Here is a 19,467-nt window from a genome sequence, read left to right as displayed (position 1 = left end):
AGCTGGGTGGGAATATCTGGTTTTGAGGGACTGTAGTAACCCTGATAGTTACCTGGAAGTGAACTATGTGGAAGCTTGGATGCAAGTTTTTAACACTTCACATGAATTTGAGAAATTGTATTCTGTGTTCTTGAGGACCACTGCCATTGCCATGTTACAGAATACTCTGTAATATTAATGATGAATGTAGCTCTTGGAATTGTTTCAACTTACATAAGCTGATTCTTGCCCAAGCTAATTCTTTCTATAATTTTTATTTGTCTCACTGTGGAGCACGTGTTCATGGGTACACCTGGCTTGGATCCTGTTCTTTGGAAAATAAGTGTTAAAGTATTCGGATTGTCATGGTCATTTCAGAGTAGTTTAGTCATTTAGAATAATAGGCTATAGAGGGCTTGACTATATAGTCAGTATAGTCAATATTTACAATATACTTACTGTGTGAAGATTCTCTCTAAAGTGTATATATGAATACCTGTTTCATTTTTTAGGAAAATTTGTAAGTTTGTTTGGAACAAATGTGATGCAATAAGTTAAATTGTAGCTTGTTTGAATTTCAGTTATAGACTACCTTGATGCACTTTTCCTACATTTTCGACATTTAAGCTTTTCTAGTAAAAACACACATCTATTCAGTTCAAAAAGCTGCTTAAAAATTAAAACAATGTGCTGAAACAAATAGAAAATAATTAACTTGCTGCATTGTTTTTGCATAACTTTTCTAGTAGAAGCAGCTTTGAAAATACATTTGTGTGATTTGGGGCCTAAATACATCAGTAACATATAAGAACCTGTGGTACAAATTGTTGGGTTTGAGCTCATCAACAAAGAAAATCCAAAGAAAGTCTAATTTTGAACCTCTGACTTTTGGTCCGTTTCTTAGATTTTTGGTTAACAAAGCAGCAGCAAAAGTACAATGAATTTAATTAGAAAAATAATAAATCAATTTATCAAGACAGAAGTTTCTTTTTAAAGTAATGCTGTTGATAATTCTTATAGTCTGCAGTAGATTAAGTCTGTAGTTAGATAAAATCCAAGTTCTAACAATTTATATTATTTTGCTTGTGGTTGTGACTATGTCAAAAAGTAGGAGATAATGTATTTTAGTCAGCAATGTCTTGCCTTTTGCCAATCTAAATTCGAATTATAAACATGAATTTGAACAAAGTAAATGATATAATGAATTTAGGATTTGAAACTGATCATAGAAGATGTTGATGTTTCCTTGGAAATTTTTGTGCTACTTGTGTACCTGAAGTTATATCTCATAGAGGAGACTAATTCAGCTTCAGTTATGTAGCCTCAGGCTCAAGTTCTGGTCTTTGTCATTCCTTGTTATTCTAGTCTAGTTTCATCTTTGCAGTAAAGCAAACACTGTGATTGTCATAATTAGCAGAACACTGCAATTAAATGTAAGCAACCCTTTTAAAATTTCTTGATTGTGGCCAAGCTGCAAGGCTGAACATTTTGTGTTTTCTGAAAGCCTTTCAATTCACTAAATGAAATTGTATTACAACAGTAAATGAAGGAGAGATTTTTTGGTAGCAAGGCTTGATTTCAATACTTTGAAATGATGTGTTAGATGTTATTTTCCAATTGTATTACTGAGACACACATATTCTTTCTTCCCTTCTTGATTTTTTGATCAGTTTATGAGGTACTGAATGGCCAAGTTCAAAAGAGTGACTTCTTGGAACTTAGTGCTACGCAAGGAAGACAGACAAAATATTGATTCTTGTGGAACAGAAAATTATAGAAAAAGAGATCAAATTTGTCTTTTCTTTATTACAGTATCCACTGATTCATGCTCTGCTGTAGTCTAGTTTTAGAAATGGAACTCTTTTTATCCACACCACATTGCATCCTAAACTTACTTTACAGCCCTGGGGCAACAAATCACGTAAAAGTATGCAAACAGTCTCTCAGGACCCAGTTGAAAAGATAATTTAAAAAATGGTGTATATTTATATACATACATACATATATTTGCAATGAATCCTTATAGAAATGTTTAATTTTTGTCTAGGTTTACTTTTAAAATATCTTTACCTTGTGTTATAGATATTACTTAGTATTTGAAATGGTGTTTAAAATCATGTCTAAAACAAAAATAAGACCAAAATAGTGCTTGTGGGGGCTTTCCTTGACAATGGAGTAATACAAACATTCTGATTTCTAAAATGGGTAGTTATATTTACCATTATAATTGTATCGGAATGAAAACGCAGGTAAGTTACAGATAAGCTTCATTACTTACTACTTAGTATGTAAGTCTGTCCTTGACCTGAACCTTAAAGCACAACCTTGGATGTTCTTACTTAGATAAAAATCCTATAGATTTTATTTTGAAGTATAAAATGTCAAAATACTCATGTGTTGAAGATTTATCTGTAAATAAATTAAATTATTGCCTGTTTCTGTCTTCTCCTTTACTTTTTCCCAAAAACATATTTTGTCCTGCTGTTCCCTCTGATCACAGAAAAGCATAAATCCTTTTGAAGAGACAATGCTCTCTTCTCTGCAAATGTATTTGTCCGTGTTATCTTGAGATGTGGTTTATATTGAGAAAAGGAAAACTAAGTATTAAGAGTAGCTTTAGATATTCTTTATATCATTTTTACACCTAATGTCACACTTCACAAAACATAATTTAAGGTATTGCTAAACATATTTTAAATAAGCAGACTTTAAATGTAATGACAGAAAAATGAAACAAAATTTAATAATAATTCGTAGCAATATTTTTTTTTCCCTGGTAACAATCTGTTTTTATCCTTAAAGTATTCTTTTCTAGGTGCTGAAATGTAAGTAATGGGTGATTTACACAGTAATTTACTTTTTTATAGGTTGGAACTTGGGATCCATTGAGCGGCCTTAACATGACAGAGAATCAAAAAGGAAAACCAGCAAACATCACAGATTCCCTGTCCAATCGCTCTTTAATTGTCACTACCATTTTGGTAAGCAATTGTATTAGCTTTCCCTGAAATAGAGTTATGCAGAAAAACTTTCAGAATGTGAGACACTAATTGCAATAGTTGTGAACAGTCTGCAGTATGTGTTACCATTGCTTGGAATTTACTTGGAAGTACTTGGAATTTTTGGTGTCATGAGTGAACACCAGTTGATAATGTAGTTATGGATGTTTACTCTTACCTTCATTGTGAGAAGGCTACCCTGATTTCAGAGTTATTTAATTGCTTAGTAATTTAACTTATTATTGACTGAAATGTTTTCTTCTTTACAAAGCTGATTTTTCAGTGTCATATGAGATCACAAAAGATAATTGGTTTTAAAATGTGTTTTGTCGGTTAGCCTGATGATTTTAGCCAGCAAAAATTTATTGCTTTTGTTTGCTATTCTAACATCTCAAAGGAAGGTACAAAGTATTTAACATTTATTTAGAATTGCTATTGCCCAATTATTGAGACAAAATTTTTAGGCATACAGATATTGAATTGATTTGATAGACCAGAAGAAACAATTTGAGTAACTTCTGTATTATTTTCACTGTTGACAAATTCACAGCAGTTAATGAAGTATTTTTTACTTATAAATAAACACATTTATTTATGTAAAAATAATTGTTCATTTATTTCCTCACAATAATTTTGAAACAATAATTTTCATTTCAATGCAAATTTAAAACTTTCCAGAAATTTGTCTGGTGTGTTTGTTTGCTGCCACCATTATCACGAATTTTCAGATATTAAAAACAAATCTGCTTCCTGGTGGTTGTATACTTTATTAAGAAGCTTTAACCTACTAACATATATTATGGCATTTCAAAGTAGAATGAATTTTTACAGGTGCATAGACACAAATGCCAGTGTGCTTTTAACATTTTATGTAATATAAGTCATATAATTTCATCCATTGGGTAACTTTTTCACTGCTTATAAGGTCTGTTTACAAGTGATAGAAAAATCTTCTGAAATCCTTCACTTCATTTCTTTTACTAATTGAAAAATACACACCAGATATATAAAATGGAACATGACTGACTCACTTTCACAAATAATTTCTTGTTATGCTAAGATAAACACAGATTTACCACAACTTCCTCTTGTACCATTAATTATAGGAATAGTACACTATAGTTATAATTTAGTTTATGAATTTATAATCCCTTGTTTCTTTTTTTTATGAAATGTAAATGAATGTCATATATTCCCTTATAGTAAAAGCGTATCTTCTAGAGTATTAATGTTTCAGTTTTCTCCCCACTGATTATCACGTTTTCTACATGTAAAACTACTGCGTACACTATAGTTATAATTTAGTTTATGAATTTATAATCCCTTGTTTCTTTTTTTTAAATGAAATGTAAATGAATGTCATATACTCTCTTATAGTAAAAGCATATCTTCTAGACTATTAATGTTTCAGTTTTCTCCCCACTATCACGTTTTCTACATGTAAAACTACTGAATTGTCCAGTAAATTTTATTAATAATTCCAGCTGACCTCCCAAACTCTCTATGCTGCTATTGCTTTGTATCAGATATCCTGCCTAGGATTCTTCTTGGCACTTTTCACTGATCTGTAGCTTTAATTCATGTGAACCTAGTGGCTGCTAGAATTCCTGCTTTACAGAATAAAGTCCTGTTTCTGCCAGTGACCTGCCCCCTTTGTTACTCAGTAATGAACCGGCCTTTGTGTCTGCAGTCTTCAATAGCCATCACTGTGTGCTTGATTCCAGATTGTGATAACAATACTGTGACAAGGATCAATTCCCAGAAGATTACATAAGAAACACTCAATAATTTAGGGTGTTTCAAGTTTGTTTGTGCTTTAACATCTGCCTGTTGATGAGGTTTGAGTTAATATACTCCAAGTATCATATTGCTCTTATATAGTGATACTGGTGTGATTTTGGTTGAAGTAATTAGCTGAAGAAATGGTAAATAGCACAAATGTAAATAGCAGTGCTGCCAATGGGCACTGATTTTAATCCGGTAAAGCTTGCAAAAGAAGACTCCTGAGATTTAAGAGAAAAGGTGCTTTCTATAATCAAGGATAACCTTTCTCTTAAGAGTTAACTTTTGGTTAGTGGTCTTTATAAGTATCCATCCTCTTTGCAGGTGTCTAAATAATGCATTTTAAAAAAAGGGCTTTAAATTGGTGTTACAAGTTGCTCACTTGTAGCTGCCTTTTTACTTCAGTTACTGTTCAGTAAAAGTTTTGGTAATTGCAGTTACTCTTTTCAGCAATGAAGAATGGTACTCAGAAGAAGTGGTACAAATTGGAAGAGCTGTACTTGGAATAGTAAAAAGAACCCAAACCATTTTTGGTGCAGAAACACATGTACTAACTTTATTTGCTAGTTTTGTCTTTTTCATACTTAAAAAAATCATTTCTGTTGAACAGAAAGTTGAATATTCATTTTTGTAGCAATGCAAAGGAACAATATAAAATACTAAAGCTCCTAAAAATATACCTACATCATCAGCCTTTCTCTCCTTTTTTGAGTCTGCAAAATCTTGCTAAAATGAAAAAAGAAAAGGCAATTTTAGCATTTAAGCTGTTCATATGGTTTTCCTATGATTTTTTTTCACTTTCAGAATTCCCTACAATAGTCTATAGTAGACTGCCATCTGGGGAGTCTTAATCATTTTTCTCTGTAGTTTGCCTTAATGCTCACTTTTCATTTAAATATCCCAGTCTTTCTTTTATTTTTAATTCTGTTTCTGAAATTCAGAGCAATATATTTTTCTTCCTATATTTTGCAATCGTTTAGATCTTTACATCTGTAAATACACCCTGCATTTCTACTGGTGGCTGAGACTTTAGAAGAAGAAAAGGATATTGATGGGAAAAATAATAAAGTATAAACTGCGATTCATAAATTCATCTACTTTAACTAAGGACAGAGCTATGTGCACCTTTTTGTCTTGAGTTCTTTGTAATGTATTTTACATGTAGCTAGCTGAAAGATTATTCCTTGGTTTGTCAACATTCAGTGCTTTATTCTGGACAGGGACAGTTCTCAGGACTTCAACCTGTCTCAGAAATCCACCTACATGTAGTTTTTGTGAAGAAACCTCTCTGGTTTCCAAGTTCTGAATTCATAGCAGCCCCAAGCACCAACTGAACATGTGCACTGGAGAAATAGTCAGGTCTTTTTAGGGAAGGGGGGCAACTTTTGAAAAATAATAGGTATGCTGTTTTTTATCTTTTATAATTATAGTTTTGGACACATCAATCCTTTTGGTACTGTTGCTTTGTTTTATTTTAAAACTATCTACATTGAAACTTCAGAATTTCTTTCTCATTTAAAAAGTCTACTTTTTGAATATTCTGCATTTAGAAAAACAATCCAAGCAAAAAAAAACTACAGAAAACAGATTTTCAACTTCAGTAATAAGGATTTATTATTATTTGATTTGCCTAAATTGACTCCGACCAGAACTCTGAAACATTTCTTCTCTTTAGACTTTATATGTAAGTTCTAAATATTTTTGCTTTTGTATATCTTCTACTTCCATTTTGAGAGAGTTTTAACTATGGACTTCAATTTCCATGTTTATAAAGGTATGTTCATGGTACTTAGAGCTTTTTTATGCTAATTTCATACCAGCCTGTAGATGTTATCATACTGGTTCATTTGCCCTGTTCTTCTGAAATAAATGCTTGTTTCCTTTCTTGTGTAGCTTTTATGTACTTTTCTGTATCTGCTTACATCAAAGCTCAGAAAAGCTCACAGTTGTCAAGTTTAATTTTTCCAAGGAATGTGTGAAAGTTATGAAAGGTGTATGATGTTCTCAAATTTAGTTTGTTTTGTTAGTTTGCATTTGAAAAGTGAAATTACCTTTTTTATTGTACTTCCTTTAAAAAGTTGGTTTGAAATAGGAACAGAATTAGAAGGAACTAGAAGGAATACTTATAATAAATTTTTAAACAATTTTACTTAGTTCAAAGTATAGCATTCCCACATTGTATTTTATTGATATATACTTCTTTCTCAAATGGATAGTACATAATTTCTCTCTCTTTTCTCTTGGATGCCCAAGCATGCATTTTCAATGGCCAAATTTTAAATTAATATATATTTAAAAATATTACAATTAAAAGAATAAATTTACCTGCTGTCTTTATAAAGATGGGTCACCCATCAATTTTTTTGACTGATAGTAACTAGTTGCTTCACCTCTCTCACTAGAATTTTGACTGCCTACTGTAAAAACCTGTTGTGTATTTCTTCTATCTGATATAAATGTTAAGAAGATGGGGCAGTCTTTTAACACTCCAGTATCTGACCTTCTGGTGAGCAGAAGCTAATAATTAAAATCTCTGCTCTAACAGTGGCAAATTTTCAAGTGGTTTTCATCTTTTCATCATTAGGCCTTCACTTTCTTTTTGTTGATTTATTAAAATTTCTTTGGTTTTTTTTGCTTTTCTCAATACTGATAGTAATAAATTTTAGATTCTTTTAAAAATATGTTATTCAATGTTGAAATTATGAAGGAAAAATTTATATGTTCGATTAATATTAATAAAAAAGAAAAGAACTTGAAATTTAAAACTTGTTGTAATTTCTAGTAATATCTTTGTAGTTGAAATACAATATGACTCACAGAAATAATTCAAGTAAATATTTATTGTTCAAATCTGACAACAAAAAGAGAAAATTGAAGAAATTTGTTTTAGAATAAATGTGCTTTTATTCAAGCATTAGCTGTACATTTTTAAAACTGAAACCAGTCTGCAAAGTTACAATATTAATTACTTTTCAAAGATTTATCTTCTAATAACCGTCACATGGTTTTTAATCTACCTGTGATTCCAGTGTTCCTTGTAGCCGTACCTTTATTTGCAGTATTTTAGCTAAGTTTACTTTTCAGTAAATTTTCTCAGAAAAATTATTTGTTGCATTTACAAGTTTATCTGCATTCTCACCTAGTGCTTATGTGGCTTGGGATGGGGCCCTTCTGCATCCCTCTTCACTAAAGATATTTTAGTCTTATGAGATATTAAATAATAACTTTGATCTTAAAATTTTGTAACAAGCTAACCTCTTGTTAATTTAGAGTAGCAATATTTCCTGGAAATGTTGTGTCTTCCTGAGGATTCATTCTGGAATCCACATTCAGTGTTTAATCAGTGACTTTTTGTTTCCAAGCTACTCATGTCATTCCAAGCTACTCATATAGTTCCAAGCAATAATAAAAGCACTAATGGAAGGTTTCTCTGATTTCCTGGGGAGATGTGTCCAGTTGAAAGACTTAATTTCAGCTGAAGATGTTTAGAAGATTTCAAGTGCTGGTTTTGTGATGTGGTCTAGTAATTTTTAAGGGTCATGTTTTCAGGAACTGAAGGAACAAAAATTGTGAAGAATGTTAAACTAAGTATAAACCAGCAGCCAATCTACCTATCACTCAGTTTAAAAACTCCATGTACCTAATCAATGATAATTGTCCTAGTGAACGATTTTGGTGGAAGTGATAATCCACCAAGAAGCTATGGTGATTGTACGTTTAATGAATAGAGACTTTCCTGAGAGTATGTTTAGCAACTAGTTTTATGTTAGCCCATTCTACAAGTTTAAAGCTTGAGCAAATGAAGCATGTAAAACCCTTTGCACGCACTCGTTCAGAATACCTGAATGCCATGTTCAGTATTTAGAATGTGTATTACTTGAGGAAGAAGCACACCAGAGAAAACATTGGGATTAATACGAGTTATTACAGATGAAGCTGACAACACCAACCCTGCTCAAGTTAAGTAAAAAATCACTTTACATAGCACGTGAAAGGTCTGAAGAGAAAAAAAACAAATGTTTTGTATAGTAGAAGACTATAAGAAAAAGTAGCAGTAAGAAATTACTTAATGTAGGATTGGAAAGCATTAAGAGAGTATTAATAACTTATTGATCAGTCTTCTCAGCAAAAGTTGAGAATCATTAAATAGTAGTACCGATACTATTGTAGGCCTTATCCAAGTTGGCCAGAGTAAAGAATATAAATGATATGGAGTTGGAGCTAAGAATTCCAGAAAGGTTTGCAGGATTTTTTAATTTTTCTTTAATAAAATGTAAAAACGCCTCAGCAGAACAGATAAAATGTCTGAGGATTTCTATAATGATCTGATAGAAAAATGTGTAGGAAGTATCAATGAGCTGAATTGCTCAATGAAGAAAATCCTGCTATGCTTATTAAGTAAAGCAGAATTAAAAGCACAAATTGACAAAAATATGTCCTCACTGATATTGCACATATTTAAATTCTGTCCCAGATAACTCAGGATTGCTTGGAATGGAAGACAGAGGCAAAAATGTTGTCAAGAATCTTGCCAGGATTCCAGAGACTGGGGGATGTGTAAGACTGTAAATATCAACTCTGAGAGCAAATGTCTCAGAACTGTGCATGTGAGCATTCCAAGCTACATTGGAATTCCTTCATGCCTACAGAACAGGCCGTGACACTGTGTAAGCACTGCTCAGCAGCAATGAAAATATTCCTGTGTTGTAACCCTGATATGAGCACAAATCCAAACCTTACTAGTTAATGTGAAGAAAATTGCTCCCCCAGAAAAAATAAAGCACACTATGTTTTGTCATAGCATAGCTTCTGCTTGGCCAGTGGTGTGATTTCTTTAAGGAATTGTAATTTAACCTGAAAAAATTGTTTTTTTGTAAAGTTGTTATCTTTGAGATATTTAATATCAACTTCCCAAGTTTATTAACAACTATTTTCACACATAGTTATTACTCTGATACCATCTCTGCTTCTCAGGAATTATTCGGTGATCCTTGTCCTTTAAATTGTTTTCAACTTCCACGTTTACTGCTAGGTCTTTGTTCTTGTCTGTACTACATCTTGAAGAGCTCTTCTGGAGTCATTTGTTTACCCGTTGTTTGAGAAATTTCTGTCAAAACATCCTAGTAGTTTTGCTGGACAATATATTTCATGTTTGTTCCTTGCTAATCGTATAAAGATCTGTGATGTACTTTCTGAAAATATGTCTGTAACCTTACTTATTTCAATAGGCGTATATAACAGCTCTTTAAAGAACAAGATTCTTCCCTGCATTCTCCTTTTCATTTCTTTGGGTAAAATCTTATGCATTAAAGTTCCATTTATATGTGGATATAATGTTTAAACCATGGGAAAACTCAAGGCAGAAGATTACATTAGGAGTGTTGACTTATTACAGCAGTCAGGTGCCTGTGGAGGCTGATGTGGGTATTTAGGACTGTAAGAATTTTCTTAAGCTGCCCTGAAGAGTTTATCTGAATATTCACTGAGTCTTGTGTTTGGTGCAATGATTGAATATACTATTACTTGTCTTACCTTACTTGGTTCTTTTTCCTTTTAATTATAAAAAAATGAAAAGGGTCTCTCCCAAAAGTGAGTGAAAACCAAGTTGCATGTTTAACCTAACAAATACAGCTTGAATATTAGTTCCATATTACAGTGGAAAACTACCAATTGTTTTTTGTATTTTTCCCTTTAATTTTCTGTTCGAGAAAGGCCACCCTATACTGAGAAACAGATGTAAAAATACTGTTTTGCAAATTGTAAATTTTCTTCCTCTAATCATGATATTTCTGCCAATCATTTTAATTTGTTTGCTGTCTGTTTGCACACCACTTAATGCAAAAAGTATTACATTGTAATTTGATTTAAACATTAGAAGATAAATGCTTAAAGAAATTTAATTCAGTTTTCATGGAATGTCTATCTTAGAACTTCTTGAGTAAAGGTTCTCAGGTTTTGCTGCAATCTTGTAAATGGCAGCCTATAACTTGAGGCAATAAAGTAGGTGCTTCCACTGAATTTTTCCTTCCCATGTGAGTTTTTTATACTTTGCCTAAGAAAGCATTGAGAAAACAGTTTAAATACTTATATAAATAAAAGTGTAAAATCTAATACCTAAAATATTTGATGGATTCTTGGAGTTTTAATGAAAGTTTTTGCACATTGTTTCTGCATTTTAAAAGGCTTACATTGTCCATCCAAACAGTACACTTTATGTTACTGTATAATGCAAATAGCTAAGGAGCACATTTAAATTTAGTGTGTATATGCATTCCTTGAAGACATGTCTACAGTGTTGAGAGTGTAATTTTTTTTTTTAAAAAAGGACAAAGTTAATCTTTGAAAATATATGAAGACTTCAGACACACACAGCCAAAGCCAAAAAGATTCTGGTTTTCATATTATTTTGTTGTACAGGGAGTGATGTCATGAGTGTATGCATATGTAAGCACATGAGTGTCTACTACTAAAGGCAAAAATGAGAAGAAAGTTGTGGGGGCACTCATTATCCATTCTGTCTTGATTCTTACAGGAAGAGCCATATGTTATGTTCAAGAAGTCTGACAAACCCTTGTATGGAAATGATCGTTTTGAAGGTTATTGCATTGACCTCCTCAGGGAGCTGTCTACTATCCTTGGATTTTCCTATGAGATTAGACTGGTGGAAGATGGAAAATATGGAGCCCAAGAAGATGCCAGTGGACAGTGGAATGGAATGGTTCGTGAATTAATTGATCACGTAAGTCAACTTTTACAGGCTTTCAAATATGCATTTAGATTTCAAACCTTTCTATAAAAATTGTAAAACTTTTACGATAATTCCATTTGAATACCACTGTTTTCAAAAGGCACATGTCTTAAGAATTGATGCAAGTAGATTGGTATCCATTATTTTTTTAGTGTAGAATTTTTAAAATAAAGCATCTCTGTTTTGCCCATTGGTAGTGTTTGTTTTGGTTTAGCTTTTCCATAGCGTATGTCTAAGTCAAGATATGAAATACAGAGTACTCAGAATTTATTTCTGAGAACATATATAAGAGGTCTTATAACAAAATTTTGTTTTATAACAAAATTTGCTACAGCAATACGAGTTAGGTCTCATTTTCTGATGGTGGATCTGAGATTTTGTCTTAGAGAAATTTCTCTGTGTGTAGTGCAAACACACACATCATTTGATATTCATCTTTCTTGAAATTTTAACAATAAAGTGCAGGAAGTAAGATGAAAATGTCAACATATACTGATATAATGATATGTCACACCAGGTACCATTACAATTGAATGTAAGTGATTAAGGAAGGTATTACTTCAGGTTCTTCAAAAAATGCTTTCTCAGTTGGTCATGCCAGTTGAATTCAGTCTCTTATAAAAAATTTCATAAATTTAAAAATGATGTCATTGTTCCTTTCTGCACTTATTTGGGTGAATTTCTTGATAGCATTTTCTCTATAGACATGAGGTCAAAGATTGAGATGAAACATGTTCTGCACATCACTGTCATTTCAAATAGATAGAAGACTAGTTACTTCAAGTGGAACCTCTTAATGATGGCAAAAAACTGCATGAATCACTTGAAAAAAATATTTACTTATCTTGTTTCAATTTGCTTTAAGATTTCAGCAGATGGGCTGAAACGTGGTAATCAAATTATTCATATTTACTAGGGTTGTGCTTCATGCTTTTCTAGTAAATGATAATCTGGTATTGGTGTTGCAACAGATGTTGAGTACGCCTGGCTTCACACATTTAAGAAGAATGTGTGGGAATATTATAGTTATGTTATCTTTAAATGTGTATATTTATAATGCCTAGTACACACACACACATAGAAAGCAAACTTATTTAGCTGGACTCTGTCCGTCTCTATAAATGTGCATTTTTACACATGAATAAGTGCATAGGCCTGTTAAACTATTAGATTTGATGCTTGTTAGGTAACATCCTCATCTGGAACTAATTTTCCATGATTGAGGTAGATATTGTGAAAGTATTTATTCAGAAGCAAATATAAATCACAGTTTTATACACCTTCTATTATTCAGCCTTAAAACATTCTTATGAAAACTCTAGTATGGCCTCCTAAGCTTTGCACTAAGACAATCTTGAAATAAAATGCATTTGAACAAGTTGCAGAAGTGTCAGAAACAGTAGCTCTCCCCATCTTTACTCTTCATAACACAGAATGAAACATGTTGTCTTTTCCCATAAATAATATACAACTAAACACAGATTAAAACTTATTTTATTTCTCTTTGTTCTATTCAAATTATTTTACTTAGGACTCAGAAAAGTTTAGAGACTGTGTTAGTACACGTGGAAAATGTAGTCCAGCTACCTAATCTGGACCATAATTTTCACTAGTCTCTCTCAATTTAAAAATTTTTGCTTTAAATTTTTCTCCAGTTTTATCAATTCTTACTTTATAATCTATTTGAATGCATGCAATCTATTTGAATATATGCAATTTATTTGTATACCTGTGCCCTTTATTTACATGTGTGTTATTAGTAAAATTAGGTGCATTTTACTAGCAAGCAACATTTCAGACCTCAAAAGTGAGGCCAAAGAATTTAGTGAGGAATTCCAGACAGATAGTTACCACACTGGGTGTTTCCATATGGTTAGTACTTCACATGTTCCATTTGCTTCCAAGCCCTTCTTTTCCCTTAGGGAATATTTTTAGATTGTTGTAAAGGTTTTCTTTCCCATAAAGTAATTTAATAAACTCAATTTGTTTATTTTTGAAAGGTTAAATGATTCTATATTTTTCAGCTAGAGTTTCTAATCAAAATAGACTACAGAATAAAGATGGCTCTTAAAGTTGCTGTAGCACTTAAATCTATTGAAAAATGGTTTTAGAATTTTTTTTTGTTTGTTTTATCTGTCAGTTAAGTTCAGAGAGAAAGGTCACTGTGTTGTAGTATATATGTTTACAAGGGTAACATGTAAAATGCATAATCAGTGAATAAATGAAATGGATAATTTTGGTATATTATATGTGTAGAAAGGAAAATGCACCATTTATATAAAAGATTAAAAGTACCAAATAAATCTAAGATTTAAGTAAACTGTTGGAATCAGGATTTAGTCACTTTGCATAATTGCTGGGCCTCAAAAATCTAAATAAAATAAAGATAATGCTATCTGAGTTAAACTTAACATATCATGTCAGTCTCAGGATTTAAATTTTATAGTATGAACAAAGACTGAAGTGTTTCCATCAGGCTCTGTTTGTTTTCAATCTCCTTTCTCAGAGCTTGCTCATGTTTCTTCTTTCCTTGACTGTTTTACTTAGAGTTCACACCTGCATTCTTATATCAGTCTCCAAGCAATAAGTAGTTTCTTTTTGAATTGTGGTAAATACTGTCAGTGAAAATTATATAGTGATTCCTTCCCTTTGAAAACTGACAATGAATTCTTGTTGGGAAAAACACAGTGGTGTCTAGAGTTGCAAATGTAAGACAAATATTTGCTAGGACAGCAAATACAGATGACATTTCTCTATGAATAAATTTGGAATTTAATTTCTCCATTTAAATACTCTGATATCTTTGCCACAAATTTTCATTGAGTATTTTACCCTCTTCTCAAGTTAGTTCAACATATGAGTGTCACTTAATTAAGGGAGGAGGAGCTAAGTTCCAGGTATCTCCACTCTTTATGAATGAATTCTTCATTAAAAAATATTCTTTCTTGCTACCTTTGGTCTAAAAAGTTTATGAAAGGACAGATTTATTGAATAGGTTTCAAACTGAATCATAAATTCTGGAGATTTTCAGATTGTTCTTAAGTGCTAAAAGTTGTCATGTCACTATGTTATATTGCATGTGACATGTAGTTTAAGCATGTAAGTTATATTTCAATATATCTAGCACAGACAGATATAATCAAAATATGTTATTTTATTTTTAGAAAATTACTCATTCTACTTTACAGATCCAAAAGTACTTAAAAAATTCTTAACATTGGGTTCCAAAACAGGAAAAAAATACTATTTTATACTTTGATAGAGCTATAAATGAAAAATCCAGAGGGAAATAATTTTTTATTACATGTACATGATTAAAAATAACTATTTTTGAAGGGTTCTTTGAATGATTCTTCTGCAGCACAAAGCTTATGCATTACAAATACACTTCAAGGCTTACAGATCTTTTATGATTCATATATAATTACAGAAAAGGTCTAATTTTTAGATCATGATCTTTGATCACATATAAGGATTAAATCAGATTTTTTTTGTCTCTAAGAATAGGATTTTCAGCTTGGAGAAATTTTACACAGTTGAATATTTAGAAAGAACTTTTGAGTTTGAGTTAACTTTAGACATAACAATTTTTGCTTCACTATATTTTAAATTTTTCATAATCAATATCAATTTTTCAAAATAAATACACATCAAATACTTATATTTGTAAAAATAATAGTAGTTTTCATTCATTTAATAATATCATAGATGTTTATATAATTGGTTTAAATATTTTTAGTGATTTTTTCCTCCAATAACCTCTTGGTTTCTTTCTCTTATTTTAAATTAAGGTCCTTATGATCTTGAACACCTATAGCCAAACCATTTGTATTATTGTGTAGAAGTGGAAAAAACCCCTTGTAATAACTGATTGTGTTGATGTTTAGTTCCTTTTTGAGACATTGAAATTTTACTTTCTTTCATCTTTTCTTTTTTCGCTTTCTTCTGTCACGAATGTCATTTCATCATGTTGTTTGGACTCTACCTCTTTTCTTAATACTTATAGGAAACCCTACCATATAGAGACTCCTAAGGAAAGGCTACAGAACATATTTTCCCTCTTTTTTGTAATTTTCATGCAAAAGGTCTGACAGTTGAGATTTTCAATAAAATGGAGGATAATTTAGCTGTGGCTTTTTTAATTAGTGAAAATCTCAGGAGACTTGATGTAATAGGTAATTAGAGAATCTTTAGAGGAGGGAGGAAGGGAGGAAGGGAGGAAGGGAGGAAGGGAGGAAGGGAGGAAGGGAGGAAGGGAGGAAGGGAGGAAGGGAGGAAGGGAGGAAGGGAGGAAGGGAGGAAGGGAGGAAGGGAGGAAGGGAGGAAGGGAGGAAGGGAGGAAGGGAGGAAGGGAGGAAGGGAGGAAGGAAGGAAGGAAGGGCAATGTTTCTCTTTTCACCATTATTAAATTGTCTCAACAGTAGCATTGGTTGACTGTTCGTGCTCTTTAGAGCACCATGTCAGCTTCATGGCTTCCTATTTTATTTGTGGAACTAGAATTTACAACTGCATCTCAGGTGTCATATGACGAAAATTTCACTCATGCTAAAGGTTTTCGATATATAAAAAAAAATTATCTCTGATGCTTGGATGGATAACAGACCATAAATAACAGTATTTTGCCAAGTCTGCAGCTCAGCTATTGATGCTTGAACCAGCAACTCTGGTGAATATACATAGATGGTAACCTGAATGACTACTGATTTCCACTAATCCTGTTTTAATGTTGTTTTTCTAGTATCTTGAAATTTTATTTTTATTTTCTCTCCTAAAAAAATGACACAATTCACTTTTTCCTGTTCTCTCTGTAAAACAAAATAAAATAATGTATAACAAAATAAATGCTGCTGTTTTGCTTCAGTTTTATTTTCCTTATTTGTTTGTATTTTCAGCTTTTTATGTTTTGCTTATAATTTATCTCTTTCCCCATTTTTATGTTTAGATATTTGAAAGCCATCTCTTACAAGTGCATTTTTATCCTTGGTATTTATTTATTTACCTTGTAGATCAAGCATTATTATTCCATGTTGAAGCTCTCTTCTCTGAATTTCCAGTAATCATTATTAGTTACATTTATGTAAATAATGTTGGAAGTCCAGCACAACTGTCTCTTTAAATAAAGCTGCTAATTTGCATTATTCAATATTCAAAAATATATTCCAACTTCTTTCAATTATTCTGTATTATGACATAGCACCCATGAATATTTAACTGTTAAGTGTCTGTAACATACCTTACATACATCCATATGTGATTTTGCTGTTTTAAGTATTCATACTGGCTTCCAGTTTTATTGTTTGCATGTTTTCTTTCCTCATTAAAGTAGCATTTCATTTCTGTGTGAAACATGTCCTGGGGTCATAGGATAATTTCTTATGATAATTTGTAATATGTCAGAAAATATCACTTGTCCTTTTAGTGCTTTTCAGTCTAATTGCTAATTCATTAATCCACAACTTCAAGTGCTCTGACCTTTTATTTCCAAAGTAATTTGTCTCACACTGGATAAGCATCAGTGTGTCCCTGACAAGCAACTAGTCATATCTCATCTGTTGCTTGAGATCCTGTTTTTCACTTAAAGCAAACTGCATATATTCATAGACTCACAAAACCTCTCTTCAAATATTTTTCATGTCTGAATTTATCAACGTAATTCAAATATGCAATACTATGCACCTTCTGTTTCTTTTGTGTTTATTTGTTTGTTTTAAAATACAGGATCAAAGAGATGGTTTTCTACATGACAACACAATTTAATTTCAAACCAACAGCTAAACATTCATCTCTATGCTCACAAGTCGACAGTTTTCATGGCTACTTTGTCACTCTCAAATAAAGGTTATATATGACATTCCATGAAAAAATGTCCAAACAGATCCTAACTCAGCAAAAGTTATGCAGAAAGTAAACTTCAAGTAAAGATGCATAAATCCACAAAAAATTCCAGAGAAATGTGAAAAAAACCCTCAAACCAGTAATCTAATATGCCAAAGAAATACTTATCCAGAAATTTAGATCAAGATGGCAAAATTATGTATTAATTCAGTAAGGAACATATGTATGCATATACGACTTTCCTATTACATTATTACTGATTTCAAGTACAGGACAGATGAAGATGCACTTTCCAATACAACAACAGTTTTAAGTGAGCAGTTTGTTTTCCAAAGAACAAAGAATTTTCAGACACTCTGCACTTAGTAAAGCAAGGCCCGGCAAAATTTCTAATAATGCAGTCAGGCATAGAGAATAACAAATTATTAACATTTTTTCTAGAGGATTCTAAATGTTAAATCAGTATTTTTTGAGCTAATAATATCCTATGCACCCTAAAGGAACTGGATGAGAAATTTTAACTACATTCTCAGTAGTTAAGGTGGCAGGGCCTTTGACAGTAGGGGTTTTGAAAGTGCTCTGAGATGTATGAATTTTTTTCTGGAGATCTGTACTCCAGGGATAGTTTATTTGAAATTTCTTGACACTAAGAGTAAGTGAATATTGTTTTCTTGTCTGTTTAGCTGCCATATGACTATGTATTGTTCTTTTACAGTTAGTATGTTATGGACATCCCTTGCTAATGCACTTGGGTTTATATAATGATTAGTTTTCAGTTACAGAGAAATATTGTACAGCAAATAGTTGTAATTAACTTTCACCATGCTGCCAGCAAAGTGAATCATACCCAATCAAGGAAGTGGCATTAAGTTTTTCAAATGAAATGCCAGACAATAATACTTTAGCTCAAGCATTATCTGTGCTTACAGTAATGATTATGAATTGATTTGATAGAGGGTTAGGGCTGAAAAAATTACATTTTTCATATCCTCATACCTTTATCTGATCTTTTACTTTTGTTGCTATAATGATAGTAAAGAATGGTAGAAAATAGCATTGGGATCTTTATTTTGATGTGTATGCCTGCTGAAGTGAAGTACATGAGAACAATAGAATTCTCTAATAGCAGAGTTGATTTCCATTGGGGCTTATCCATTTTATTAGGGATTATTAATAATGAGCCAATTTGTCTTTTATTCATCTCCAAAGAATTTCAACGTATCTCAAAGTGAACATTTCACGAAGGATAGGGAGGAGAGGCTGTGGAAAGCTTGAGTATGTCAATTTTCATGGAAACATCAATTTGGTAAAAGAATTTCAGGATATGCTTGTGGGAGATGTGTTTCTGGGAATGATGACTGAAAGAAGTCACCCATACTGTTTGGGAAACTGAAAAGTCATCAAGTCTGATCTGTTATTCTCAGGGCAACAGGATTATTCCAGGAAGGAGCAATGACGTTTCTGTGATGGCTTTTTCTAACTGAAGTATTTTCTTTGTTTACCCATACTGTTTGGGAAGCTGGAAAGTCATCAAGTCTGATCTGTTATTCTCAGGGCAACAGGATTATTCCAGGAAGGAGCAATGACATGTTTCTGTGATGGCTTTTTCTAACTCAAGTATTTTCTTTGTTATTACACTGTACCAATAATATAAGTGTAGATCTTGTTTTTAGTTTTTACATTTTGGAATTATGAAACACTACAATATTTCATTAGACCTTTTGAGGACCAGAAGGATTACTTTCAACCTAACGTGAAGATCATAAAACATGGGAGTGATAGGGCTGAAAGTTGCACATGATATTTGAAATAGCTCAATTATTTTTCTATCCAGAAAACCTAAGTTTAATTAGAGAGTTCCTGCTGGTTTAGTACTATCTTTCTCAGCACACTGAAAATAATTCAGTTGTTTACAAAAATTATACAAATATCAAATAGAGTTAAAAAAAGACAGTGGGCGCAGCCTTAAATAAGTCCAAAATACATGAAATGAAACTGATTATGTGTGTCTTTGGAAGAAAATCATGTTACTTCTGTTTTTCACTTGATATTTGATAGACTTTTCTAAAAGTACCTTTTTTATTATTGTTTATAATAATGACCAATTTTAGTTAAGTCTAAGAC

At 31.9% G+C, this 19,467-nt stretch overlaps 1 protein-coding gene across 4 annotated transcripts in view; it reads left to right on the top strand.

Annotated features, from left to right (window-relative positions):
• GRIK2 (glutamate ionotropic receptor kainate type subunit 2) overlaps nt 1-19,467 on the top strand; it is a 358,568-nt gene that overhangs the window by 195,250 nt on the left and 143,851 nt on the right. For all 4 annotated transcript variants that reach the window (XM_039728175.1, XM_039728189.1, XM_039728197.1 and 1 more), the window contains 2 exons: nt 2,847-2,960; nt 11,293-11,499. In XM_039728175.1, the coding sequence (XP_039584109.1) occupies nt 2,847-2,960; nt 11,293-11,499 (321 nt within the window). The remainder of the gene's footprint in view (nt 1-2,846; nt 2,961-11,292; nt 11,500-19,467) is intronic.

The sequence above is a fragment of the Passer montanus genome, unplaced genomic scaffold (genome assembly GCF_014805655.1).
Source record: "Passer montanus isolate IOZ18808 unplaced genomic scaffold, ASM1480565v1 scaffold11, whole genome shotgun sequence".
Lineage (NCBI taxonomy): Eukaryota > Metazoa > Chordata > Aves > Passeriformes > Passeridae > Passer > Passer montanus.
The sequence above is the reverse complement of the archived record's forward strand: the minus strand, read 5'-3'. Positions and strand labels throughout refer to the sequence as shown.